Source organism: Octopus bimaculoides, chromosome 8 (genome assembly GCF_001194135.2).
Source record: "Octopus bimaculoides isolate UCB-OBI-ISO-001 chromosome 8, ASM119413v2, whole genome shotgun sequence".
Taxonomy (NCBI): Eukaryota; Metazoa; Mollusca; class Cephalopoda; order Octopoda; family Octopodidae; genus Octopus; species Octopus bimaculoides.
The window spans coordinates 23,427,712-23,442,468 of NC_068988.1; the positions used below are offsets into that span (position 1 = coordinate 23,427,712).

The 14,757-nt window shown below is 34.9% G+C and overlaps 1 protein-coding gene across 1 annotated transcript in view; it reads left to right on the plus strand.

Annotated features, from left to right (window-relative positions):
* Positions 1 to 14,757, plus strand: part of LOC106878942 (semaphorin-2A) — a 101,760-nt gene that overhangs the window by 6,220 nt on the left and 80,783 nt on the right. Inside the window, exon 2 of the mRNA XM_014928318.2 lies at positions 11,111 to 11,156. Within this exon, the coding sequence (XP_014783804.1) occupies positions 11,111 to 11,156 (46 nt within the window). The remainder of the gene's footprint in view (positions 1 to 11,110; positions 11,157 to 14,757) is intronic.

The window sequence follows — 14,757 nt, forward strand, 5'->3', positions numbered from 1 at the left end:
AATGCCTTCTTTCTTTAAGAGAGTAGGGCATAATTTGAGGGAATTTTGGCTGCTGTTTCTAGCATCTTTTCTGTACAGGGCATCTTTTTGCACAGTTTATGTCCCATGTTTTGTTTCAGAGAGTAGAGCATAATTTGAGGGAATTTTGGCTGCTGTTTCTAGCATCGTTTCTATATAGTACATCTTTCTGCACACTGAATGCCGTCTTTCTTTAAGAGAGTAGGGCATAATTTGAGGGAATTTTGGCTGCTGTTTCTAGCATCTTTTCTGTACAGGGCATCTTTTTGCACAGTTTATGTCCCATGTTTTGTCTCAGAGAGTAGAGCATAATTTGAGGGAATTTTGGCTGCTGTTTGTAGCCAAAATCATTTAGCCACATCATTTCTGTGTAGTCCATCTTTCATTATATTATATCCCTTCTTTATTTAAAGGAATGAGTAGCATATGATTTGAGAGAATTTTGGCTGCTATTCGTAGCAGGTCAAATGATGATGTTGGGTCATTCTTCTTTTTTTTTCATTGGTTCACTGCCTAACATATTATTTGCCTGGCAACCAATAGAACCTGCCACTGCAAGATGCCCTCTCTTTACATTTTAGTAACACATTTACAGCCAGTCAGTATATTATCGGGATCATTTCAGCTTGTCCAGTTGAAGAATACAGTTAACTAAATGATGGAGCAACATAACAAGTGATGCAGCATCAATTCCTTCAACTACAAGCATCTCAAAAAAAGAAAAAGAAAAGAAAAATTATATAAAAAAAAAATGGAGGGAGGACTTAATTAAATACCTAACCTCATCGGAAAAGGTTTATCCTGCAGAGAAAATTCAATTAGATTCTTTGGAATGCTGAGCCATTTCTTTTCCTGTTTCCATCAATAGCTTATCACCGGACACTGACATCCCTTCTGATTCATTAATTGAATGAGAAAATCCCAATCTATCTATCTGTCTACTTATCTAGCTGTGTGTTTTATCTATCACTCTGTGTTACATCTCTCTCTCTTTCTCTCTCTCTCTCTCTCTCTCTCTCTCTATCTATCTCCCTCCCTCTATCTCTCTCACTTTGTCTCTTACTCTGTCTCTCTGTATTTATCTATCTGTTTAGATGTTTATCAATCTATCTATCTATATGTATTTGTGTAAATATAGATATGTGAGTGTATAAATGTAATATATATGAAAATGTACATATGTATGTGAATGTATGCGTGTGTATATATAAAATATATAAATAAACATATATATATATATGTCTATATATATGTCTATATATATGTCTATATATATATGTATATATATATGTCTATATATATATGTATATATATATATGTCTATATATATATGTCTATATATATATGTATATATATATGTCTATATATATATGTATATATATATGTCTATATATATATATCTGTCTATATATATGTATATATATATGTATGTATATATATATATATATATATATATATATATATATATATATATATATATATATATATATATATATATATATATATATATATGTTACTATAGACGTATATATATGTATAAATGTATATATTGTGTATGTATTTGTGTACATGTATACATGTGTGCAGCATCACAAGTCCCATACATAATGAAGAGCTTCCCACAAGACTACTCTCTCTCCCCCTCTCTCTCTCTCTCATCATGACTCACTATTACAAAGAAAGAAACTGTTCTCAATTACCAATCAACTGCAACGTTTAACTGAATTTACTTTCACTTTCCCCTTATACATAATACATACATAAACATAAACACAAATATTCCCGTATGTATGCATACATACATATATACATATATATATATATGTGTGTGTATGAATGTAAGTATTTAACCCTTTCCTATACAATAAGTATTAGCAGAACTGAAAAGTTTAATTCCGATGCAAAAATCAATAAGAAATAATGAGATCCAAAACTCGTTTTCATACTGGAAACATCCTCCTTGAATGAATATTCCTGCCAAGAGAGAAATTTTCAGTTAACATTGCTGATTATTCAAGCCTCATTGAGCTTAAACTCGGCTGATTGATTTAAGTTAGGATTTAAGAGGGGTTAGGGTGGATTAAGCCTGTAAATAACAAATTTGGGAAGTTGGCAAGATAAGAGATGTTTTTTTCTATTGGATGGTGTAGCACTTATTTGCATGTTTTTGTATAACAGAGTAGCTGTTGTTATTGCTATTGTTGTTGTTGGTGGTGGTTGTCATAGTTGTGGCGAGCATCAACAATGTCACTGTCATTGTGTTTAGTCCCAGATCAATCTTGATTGAGCAAGCATGTGATCAAGTTCTGACCATCCTGTCATTTTAGGAGTGTCTTGGACTACGTTGTCCATAAACTTCTTCCTTGTTCAAGATGCTATCATTTGCTGGGGGGTGTGATTTCTTCTAACATTCTCACATTATGTCTTGTGGTAAACAACCTTAGTAAATAAAGTTCAAGGAGCTACTGTTGGTCAAGACTGACCATGCATCTGCATATATGTGAGCAACCCTGGCCAAGATCTTATGAAGACTGCTTTTTGGCCATGCCTGCAAGTCTCTTTTGTGCATGCTACTGATGTTTATCCCAGAGAAAGGACCACTAATTTAGCATTGATACAGTTAAACTTCAGTGCTGTCACATGCATTACTGTAAGAATGCAAAGGGCCAAAACAGATGCCACAAGGCATTTTGCTTAAGCATTTAACAGTTCTACCAATCCACAAATCTGAATTGGTAAAGATGGTGATACTGATGTACCACTTGTTTCTTAAAAGAATCACAGACTTTTGTAGTCAACTCTTGAACTTTTTGTTAATTGAAAAGTAAATAGAAGAAACAACACAGAAGCTATACAGATGCTATACAGAGTGTTGGTCTGTGATTGTTTGCTGTCTGTGATTTAGGATACCATATATTCCAGCATACAAAAATCAATATAGCATATAACATAAGCATGTAATGTAAGCATTCAAACATTGTCCCTATTTCCAAATCCTGTTGCATTTCACACAGAATTTGGGGTCCTTTAAAGTTCTCTTGATGCATAAGTTAGCCTGACTTTTCTTTTGGTGTAAATTTTGGTCTAAAACATTCAACTTGTAAGCTGGAAGACATGCTTATTATCAGTGACCAATTCCTGCTATCATTACCTTTAAGCGTCCATCATTTATACATTAATTCCCAGATACTTTCAATTTCACTCTATGCAGTTTCATCTACAAAATGGGCCAATAAGAAAGGGGTTCCGCTAATACACTGATTCAGAGTGTGGATGTTGGGGTCTGGAGAGACAAGGAGGGGCCCATGACCTCCACTTAAAAACAAAAGAACAGTCATATTAAATTTTGAGAGGATGATTCAGTCCCCCTGCTCAGGTCCAAAAATGCAGTTTCATTCTGTCTTGTTGAATTTCTGTTGAACAGAAGTATAACAAGAATGTGTGCCACCTCAGTGTAGCCCTTGGCTTTGTGGCCTTTTCAACCTCCACTAGGCCCCAAAGTCTATACCTGTTTACACAACAGACCCAAAAGTGCCATCACCTGGAGTGAACTGCTCCTCCTTAGTCCTTTCTGCATTAATGACATCAATTTCATTGATCTGAGAGAGAGAGAGCTAATGAAGGCCAGGGTTATGTCCACAAAACGTAGATCTCCATCAGACTATGATTGAAGAAAGCTTTTACATGGTTGACTGGTGAGCAAGGTTGGCAGATTTTGTAGGGCATCGGATAGAATTCATGTTGGTATTTGTTCCTATTTTCTGCATCCCGAGTTCAAATCCTACCCTAATCAACTCTGTTTTCATAGTGGTTGAGGGGTACACTTTCAACTCCTGCAGCTGCTTGTTTTTCTCTTGTTTGGGGATAGACCCATTTGGCGGGGATAGATCTAATTTGGGGATAGACTCCATTGACTTCCTGGTTTAATACTTGGCACCCTGGGTGCCCTTCAGAAGCAGGGACCACTTTATTGCAAATAGTCAGGCCAGGTCTCTGATTTAAAAATATCCCCACCTCCACAATAGCGTAAGAGATGAAAGACAAAAAATAAAGATCGTTCTGCATCATCGCACAAAGTGGCCACATCATCTGGATGAAATCATGAGGAAATAACAGAACACACACACGCATACACTAATACACATATACTCACACACTCACGCATTCATATGCACACTCATACACATACTCATACACATACTCGTACACACGTACACCCCTACAGCCTCACACACTCGTACAAAGCAACAATGCCACCCCAACAATGCTTGCATGGAAAAGAAAAGCACAAAACAATGAGACAAAAATTCTTCAAATGCTTTGACAAATTTGGAAACTTATGAGGTCACCAGTATCTCTTGGGAATTATTAATGTCATCACTGTGATATTTTGATAGATTTTGTTTGTTCTTTTTTTTTTTTGATGTTTTTGGAGGGGTTTTTTTTTCCTCCCCACAACCACAAAAGGTTATTCATCTTAACACCAACCTTCACTCTGTGACTGGCTAACATTTGAGATCTGAGACAACGTGCTGTTTACAACTAAGAGTGTCAGTTGACAGAGCCATCTCTTTGTGGTTTTTCTGTGTGTGTGAGGGGTTTATTGATGTGTGTGTGTACTAATGGGTGTGTGCTGGCAAATGCGTATATTCCTGTATACAATATGTATACACATGTGCAGCATCAGGTTCACAATCATGAGGTAGTTAGTTTGATTCTCAGACCGGGCGGTATGTTAGGTTCTTGAGCTTCCAGTTCACTCATCTGTAAAAGTGAGTTGTGACATTACTGGCACCAGTTCACTCATCTATAAAAATGAGTTGTGATGTCACTGGCACCAGTTCACTCATCTGTAAAAATGAGTTGTGACGTTACTGGCACCAGTTCACGTTACTGGCATGGGTCGGATGGTTTAACTGAAGACTGGTGAGCCAGAAGGCTGCACCAGGCTCACTCTGATCTGCCAAGGTTTTTACATCTGGATGCCCTTCCTAATGCCAACCACTCCAAGAGTGTAGTGGGTGCTTTTACGTGACACAAGCACGAGAGCCAATCAGGTGGTTCTGGCATTGACCATGCTGAAAAGGTGTTTCTTTTGTTACGTGCTACCTGCATGGGAACCAGTCCGGTGGCACTGGCAACGACCATGCTTGAATGTTGTTTTTCACATGCCATGAGCACATGTGTCGATAAGGCAACACTGGCAATGATCAGGCTCGAATGGTGCTTTTTATGTGCCACCAGCATAGGAGCCAATCCATGGCCCTGGCAACGATCACGCTCAGATGTGCTTTTACCGTTCCAATGGCATGAATGCCAATCAGGCGGTACTGTCATTGGCCACGTCAGCGATTTTGATACATATATATATATACATACATGTTTATATACACATTTGGATGCCCCACATCCTATCAATAAAGGACCATCACAGAAGGGGGTTGAAACAATCATCATACTGAATAAAGATTAATGCCAAATCCCTATTCCACTTCATTCATCAATTGTATTATCTCAACTAACACTATAGAATTCTTGAAGCAGAGCCAGTGGAAATATACCCTGACCATGGATGACATTAGGTAGCCTAAAACTGTGAACATGCTTTACTCAGCTCACTAATTGATATATACCCATTAGTTCCTAAATTACATATATATATGTGTGTGTGTGTTTATACGTATATACAAACATATACATACATGTATATAAGCATACATATATGTGTTTATATATATATATATATCCATAACATGCTCACAGATACATATACAAACATATACATACATGTATATAAGCATACATATATGTGTTTATATACATATATGCATAACATACTCACAGATACACACACACACATAAGCATGTATATTTACATATGCATACATTTATGTGCACTTATATATTGATTAACAAAGACACACATGTATCTATACATACACACATGCACACAGACAAATATGTATTCACATGTAGGAATGTCAATGCATATAGGTGTCTATATATGCATGCCTATATAAGCACAGACCTAAATGGATGTACAATGTAAAACATGGTCATTTGCCTACAAATTATGGTGCAATACTGGAATAAATTTGAGTATGTCAGAGCACTAAATAAAGGTTTAATTGTATGAAGATGGCAAAGGGTTGTTTGGGAATTTTCAAAGATGAGATGATGGGCAGAGAAACCTAATGCTTTGCTAACTGAAATAAACATGCCAAATTAGGAAGAATTGCAGCATACATGCATACATACATGCATGCATGCATGTATACATATGTGTATATATGTATACATGCACACACACACATATATATATATATATATATATATATATATATATATATATATATATATATATATTATACATATCTATATACATATATATTCACAGGCATATGTATAGCATATATATACATACATACACATATAGTATATACATATATATTCACTGGCTTATATATATATTATATATCTATATACATAGGTATGTGCATACACACACACTCATATATGCACACACACACATATGCACATACTCATATATATACATACACATACATGTATATGAGCACAGCCACAGACATATATCCATAATACACACATATATAATTATATTATATTGGGAAAGAAAAGAAGACAGAGAAAGGGCAGGAGAGATGAGACAGACAGACAGACATAGCAGTATGTTATGGCATCCAATCTAGTGTACTCTTGACCTTTCCACAGAGACACTAAAATAAGCTATCCTATTTCTAAGTAAAGAATGCAATATCACTTCTACCAATTTCTCTATGAGTTTTCCAGTATATTTAAAGACCATTTACAGTGCTGACCGCTATTGTGCCATTGTGGTTGGAGAATCTCTTCAATATTCTCTAATTGATCTTCCAAAGTCTTACTCTTTAAAGAGCTGACTAACACACATGTGCACATGCTCACGTATGCATATATGTCTGTCTGTATATATATGTATATGTATTATGGTACTGTTAAGCATTTGTAGGATTTTCTTAACGTTTGTTATAAGATTATCTGATAAAAAGAACTCAATGCAGAATATTGGGTAACAATTTCATGTGTGTGCATATCATCATCATCGTTTAATGTCTGTTTTTCACGCTAGCATGGGTTAGACGGTTCAACTGGGGTCTGGGAATTGAAAAAAGTCTAATGCTTTACCAAATGCCATTCAAATCTCTTAAAATAAAGCAGTATATATATATATATATATATATATATATATGAGTACAGGACATCACCAACAGTAAACAACATGAAATACAAAAACAAATGAGTTAAATATGCAAATATCGAGACAAAAAAAAGGCAAGTAATTCAAAGAATGACCCTGTCTCCACTGTTCTGTTTTTGTTCCCTACTTTTAGCCTCCATAAATCCAAAATTTTATTTTGGTATTTATGGGAGCAACTGTCTTTGAAGACTCATATTGTCATTGATTGCTCGAACTTGGGAGTAGATAGACAGCCGGAAAACTGATGAAGGGTCATTGTTTGTATTACTTGTCCCTTTTCTTTTCTCATGTTATTTGCATAGTTAACTCCCTTCTTGGTACCTGGCTAACGTAAAAGAATAAAAGTATATATATATATATATATATAAAAGATAATAAGAGTGAAAAAACTACAGAAGGCTTGTGTTACTTGGTTAAAGTATATATTTAAATTATGTCAGAAAAATGTTAGAAAAATGTTAGAAAAATATTATAAAATCTTTTTGGTATATAAGCATTGTATTTTGAGAAATAACCGGTTTCGTGTTGTCTTTTCAAATTTCTCTACTTCATTGTGTCGTGTTCGCTCCAGTCTGAGAAAGAAGAGTTCTAGATAGGGGGAGGTAATTAGGGATTTCTTCCGGTATAGTGGAGATAATCGAAATCTAGGAGGTGGTAGAATTTGATTAATTTACCATGCTTTTATTCTATATTTTTCCCCCCTTTTTTTTCCTCAGTGGGGTGATGAATTTGAATTTCCTTATTTAAATGTGTTATATGTATATATATATATATATATATATATATATATATATATACCTTTGTGTGTGTCTTTGCATCTGTGTTTGTTCCCTTATCACTGCTTGATAACCAGTGTTAGTGTGTTTACATCTCCATAACTTAGTGGTTCAGCAAAAGAGATTGTTAGAATACATACTAGGCTCCAAAATCAACAAAATAAAAAATGGCCTGGGGTCAATTTATTCAACTAAAACCCTTCAAGGCCATCCTCCAGCATGACCACTGTCAAATGACTGAAACAAATGAAAAAAAAACTATAAAAGATCTATGCATTGGAGAACAACAACAACAGCAACAACAAGAATAATAAAGCAAAATAAATGCATGAATGAAGAATATTCCAGTTTGGCCACCCAAGGAAATCTGTACCAAATTTATGCCAAGATCTCTCTGTAGATTCCAATACTCTCTAACTTTACCAAAGTTGGATTCTGATTCCAATTCTCCATAGTATGGATTTTCGCTGTTACGTTGCTAAAACGCTAATCCAAATTTAATTGCAGACCATAAATGGCAACAGATTTCTTTATGTGCTTGCGCAGGAATTTGGGTTTTAAGGAAACGAGTATGTTGGAATTTGTAGGAATTATGCTGTGAATAGGGGGAGAATTGGTTGGCTTTTTTTTCTCTCATTTGCAAAGAGGAATATTGTTGCGTCCAAAACAAAACAAAAAATGAAGAAATGGTAAAATATACAGGGTGGTGGTGGTGGGGGGGGGGATGGTAAGGAGGCGAAGAGAAAAATAAAAGTAAAATAAAGTACAAACAAAAAGGAAATAAAAAATATATGTAATAATAGATTGTGTAACAACACAAAAACAACTCAGTAAAGATTATCGTGATATTGTAAGTCTGTCTTCAAAACAATATAAAAAAACAGAAAGTTGAAAACAAATAAAACCATAATAGATATACATATGTACATACGCACAAACACACATACACATATATATAGGTATGTATTTATATATATATATATATATATATATATATATATATATATATATATATATATATATATATATATATATACACACACAAATATATATGTGAATGTATATACATACAAATAAATGCAATTTAACTTTAATAAAATGAAGCCAGTGATTTTATGCTTCTGTATGTGTTGTGGCAGGGAGCTTTCTGTTATGATTTGGACAAGAAATGAATGTGACCCAGGGCAAGGAAATAAGTAAGGCTTAACAATGGAAAGGAAGGGTAACGTCTATATTTATCATCATCATCATCTTGCTTTTTTGGTTTTCCTTTTTTTTCATTTATTTTTCTATTCCCAACTTAATTAATAAATTTTGAATATCTGCTGTAAGACATTAAACAGATGCTCCGCCATGCATCTGAGCAGTTCTGTTGTCTGTGAGCATTATTATCAAACGAAGAACAGAAATAAGGCACTCTGCCAAAAATTGCTCTCCATTCATTTTTTTTTTTTTATATGTATATATCCTTTTAACCAACATCTGTTTCTGTTAAAGAACATAAGTGCTGTTGTTGTTATTTATTATTATTATTATTATTATTATTATTATTATTTCTTGTTTGAACCCCGATAACTTATAAAAAAAATTATAATCATCGTTATTGCGTTATTTTAAGAAATTTGAATGGCAATTTGGTAAAGCATCAGGCAATATGCCTTTGGGTATTTTAGTAAAGTCCTTCATCTTCGGAGTTCAAATCTCACCAGAGTTCATTTTTTTTTGTTACATCCTACTCGTGGTTCAAAAGAATAAGTGCCTGTTGAACACCAGGGCCACTATACTAGAGTGTGTTACAGTAAATACAATCCCATGATGCTCCATTGTAAAAGCAAACCCACGATGCTCTGCTGTAAATGCAGTCCCATCATGCTTCACTGTAAATACAATCTCATCCTGCTCTACTGCAAATGCAATCCCATAATGCCTGTCTCTATATGTAATCCCATCTTCCTCCTTGATAAATACATTCCCATGATGCCCCATTGTAAATACATTCCCATGATGCTTCAGTAAAAAGCAGCATCATGTGGTCATTTGAGCAGCCAAAATCAGCTGCCAAAGTCTCTGTTAGATCTCAACCCACGATCTTAAAAAGGTGAAGGGCCTTTCGGATAATATTTCCTTTTATTTGTTTCAGCCATTAGACCGAGGCCATACTGGGGCACGGCCTTGAAGGATTTTAAATTGAATGAATTGATGCCAGTACTTATTTTTAAGCGTGGTACTTATTCTATCAGTCACTTTTGTTGAACCACCAAGTTACAGGGATGTGTGTGTATATGTAAGTACATATGTGTGTATGTATACATAAATGTCGAACAATGAAAATGAGTGTTCAACACTGCATTGGTGGATAGAATTTGTGTATTTGTGAATTAAGGCTACCATTGGTTTCATGTTAAGAAAAATAGGAAAGTATCTTAATATCCTAACAATTTTTCAAGCTAATCACATGGAGGAACGGTGTTCATCGCTATTTTGAATAAACACAAAATCTTATTGGATTCGTGGAAATTAAGTATCTATGTATACGTATGTATATATGTGTGTTTGTATGTGTCTTTGTGTTTGTTCTTCTCACCACTTGACAACTGTGACTCAGCGATTCAACAAAAGAGACTGATGAAATATATAGCAGTCTTTAAAAAAACAAATTAACTACTGCAGTTGATTTTTTTTTGTTGACTGAACTCCTTCAAGGGGATGCCCCAGTATGGCCACAGTAACTGAAACAAGTAAAAGATAAAGAATAAAAAGTTTAGAAAGCTATAACAATGCACTATAGAACAAAAAATGGACTATATACCTGTTGTAACTTGGTAAACTATAGTCCGATGATATTTCGGAATTAGAATTCCTTCTTCAGATCTTATTTGCTGGAGTCTCTGCTATAAACTGTAAAAGATAAATTTAAAAAACAGACCTTTATACTGTCATTCATATTTTTATTTCTTTTGTTTGTTTTTTGTATTGTAATAATAATCCTTTTCGTTTTAGATTCACATTATTCACTGTAACACATCTGTTTAATTTATTTTTATATATGTTTTTTCAGGAATAAAGTAATTAGATTAAACCTATCGGACATTAACAGTGGTCATGTAAGTAAATATTTAATTAAATGTTGCTTTTATGTTTGCTGTTTAATTGATTGGCATTTGTTAATCACGGAAGGCTATGGGTCTGTGCTTTCGATTGGATCAGTGTTGCAGTATCGCTTGTGACTGACAAGGCCGATGCATCAGTGACAGTTACAGCTGCAACGGTTGTAAATGTGGTTGGTCAGCTGGTCGTTTGTTGGTGGTTCAGTCTTCCTGCATCTCCGTCCGTCTGACGTATGTGATCTTCTTCTTCCCTCAGGGCAGTACTCAGCATCTGTCTCCAGCAGGAATGGTCATTTGCCATGTTCTCCCAGATTTTGGTATTCATACCCATGGCTCTCATGTCACGCTTGCACACATCCTTGAAACAGGTATGCAGTCATCCGTGCACATGTCTACCAGAGTCTAGCTCCCCCATACAATATATCTTTCACTAACCTCCCATCGAACATCCGGTGCACGTGTGCCAGCCAGCAGAGACACCATTACCAATGTAGTGTGAGAGTAATTAATAGCTGTTTAATTAGTGTTTGAATAATTGCAGTGGTTGTGTGGTAAGAGGTTTGCTTTGCAACTACATAGTTTTGCTTTCAATCCCAGATCATGGTATCTTGTGCAATTATCTTCTACAATTGCTCCAGGCTGACCAAAGTGTTGTTAGTGGATTTAGTTGATGGAAACTGTTAAAACACCCTTTATATAGAGGAGAGTATTGTAGTTCACTTGAAGCATTGCATATTGTATGTAACGAATAAAAAGTTTTGAATGGTACAACAATGCACTATAATACGAAAAATGGACTATATACCTGTTGTAATTTAATTATCTATAGTCCGATGATATTTCGGAATACAATTCCTTCTTCAGATATTCTTAGATGTAGTCACTGCTATGATCTGTTTTCCAACGGCTTTTCTGTTTTCGGTTTTTATATATGTGTGTGTGTGTGTGTTAGTGTCTTCTTGTTTTGACTTTACATGTTAGTTGTAAGCAAGTGTTATTGTAATGCAAAAGGTGTCCTTCATTGCCAATCTTCTATGAAGACATGTCTTTCCATGAGGAAATAGCCAGACATATGCTTACACATAAACAAACGAGGGTTGATGCCTGGAAGTGCACCCAGCTGGCGAGAACTGTCCACAATAAATTCCATCCGGCTCATGCAGGCTTGGAAAATTGGTCATTCCATAAATGAGGAGGAGGAGAAGGAAAAGAGTATTTAAAGTCTTGAAAGATTTTTGTTTGGACTCATTCAGAGCCCCAAGAGTAGGAAGACAGATAACCTTTAACAGGGCCTCTGAAACAATTAGGATGGCGAGAAACTAAAAACCCTTAACTTAGCATAACTGAAGTAGGAACTAGTTTTGGGGGATTTCAAGTTATTCTCAGGTCAGGTCTGGTACCAAGGCATTCAGCATCTTGGGTCACACATACAATATGCCAACAGCTCCTGGCCTACAATCTACTTAACCCTTCATCCAGCCCACTACTGTACTCCCTTATCTTCCATTCCTATAATGTGCTTCCCTTTCATCCAGACTTACAATGTCTACTCTTTCTCACAACCGTGCAAAGAGTGCCTCCTGTGTATGTATATTTGAATATATGTATGTATATATGTATGTGTTTGTGTGTATACAGACACACACACACAATGGTGACACTATCATCAACCACTACCCAGAACCTTAAAATAGCCAGGGCCACTACCTGATGGAATGGGAGCCTGTGAACTCTTTTGATTTAGGCCTACACATGTGTAGCTGTAGGGCTCTTAGAACTTGCCCACTATACAGCAACTTTATATTTGTGTGTGATAGATAATACCCACACAGATCAATAGGTAGGTAGTCAGACATTATAAGTTGTTGATGATGCTTCACTGTTATTACTTTGAGTTTTCCATTTCCCTCACAGTTTTCAAAGGTTTCGATTTCCAATGAATAACTATATGAGTAGATTCAACCATTTTCAGTACTATGTTCTCATTTATATATCAATATGTACATGTAACTCTCTTTCTAGGTACATAAGCATTATTATACTTGCATACATATCTGCATATATACATATATGTATATCTTTGTGTATATATACATATATGTATATCTTTGTGTATATATACATATATGTATATCTTTGTGTATACATATATGTATATATTGTTTGTATTTATATGTACATAAACATGAGTCTGAACATATATGCATGTGAATCTGTTTGGCCGTTACGAGTTTTAATTATTTTTATGAATATAGTGAAATACCTTTGCAAAAAAACAAAAGAAATTTTAAATTAAAGTAAACAAAAAATGTAACAGGATCTGAAATCTTTCAGCAACGGCGATTGGAGATTTAATTGTAGATGGGTGCTTGAGGACCTGAGAAAGAACCATCCCAATTTTATTATATAACCACATATATACATTTTTTTCTTATAAAATTACTTTTCTTTGTGCACCACCAATATGTACATACATATATCCCGTAGCACTTACATAGCTTTACCTACCATCCTGGATCATCTGGATAACAATACCTCTCATATATATATATATATGTATATATATATGTATAAAGCAGCATTTGAGTGTGGCCAGTGCCAGTACTGCCTGACTGGCCCTCATGCCGGTGGCACATAAAAACACCCACTACACTTTCAGAGTGGTTGGGTTTAAGAAGGGCATCCAGCTGTAGAAACTTTGCCAGATCAGATTGGAGGCTGGTGCAGCGTTCTGGCTTGCCGGCCCTCAGTCAAACCGTCCAACCCATACCAGCATGGAAAGCAGACGTTAAAAGACGATGATGATGATGACATGCATATATTCAAAATAAAGCTGGATGAACCAACTTCGCGGCAGATGAGGGCAGCTGCATCAAACTCTCAGGCACCAAATGTCAATTCCTCAAATAAAATTCGTGAAGTAAAATTATGTAGCAACACCAAATGGCAGTGTTCCAGCATGGCCACAGCTCATGAGCTGAAACTAGATAAAATGAAAAAAAAAAATATGTGGGTGTGTGTGTGTGTATGTATATGTGCATGTGTGTATGTCTGTCTCTGTATATATATATGTATATAAATCCCACCTCCATCCATTCTTTAATTCTTTCATAGCAAAATTATTATTCTGAAAGCTAGCAAGCTAAGATGAAGAACATTAACCATTAACAGCAAAGAATATATATATATATATATGTATATATATATATTTTTTCCATTTACTTACCCTTATCCTCCAATTTCAATTCTGACACCTCAATGTTTGTATGTGTGACTGTCAACTTGTTCGCATTAAAGTTTGTTTTTCTCGGTTTCTTTTGTATTTATTTTTATTTTTCTAGCTGGTTTTTTTTTTTTTTGTTTTTCTCCTTAATCAATTTATATTCGATATTCATACAAAATATATGTATCCTATTAAACAGAGAAGCCATTATTGTAAGCTGTAATTTCACTACATAATATCTTTGACAATCACATAAAGATATGAAGCAAGCATATGTGTGTGTGTATACACACACACACACACACACATATATATGTATATATGTATGTCTATATATATGAATATATATATATATATATGTGTGTGTGTGTGTGT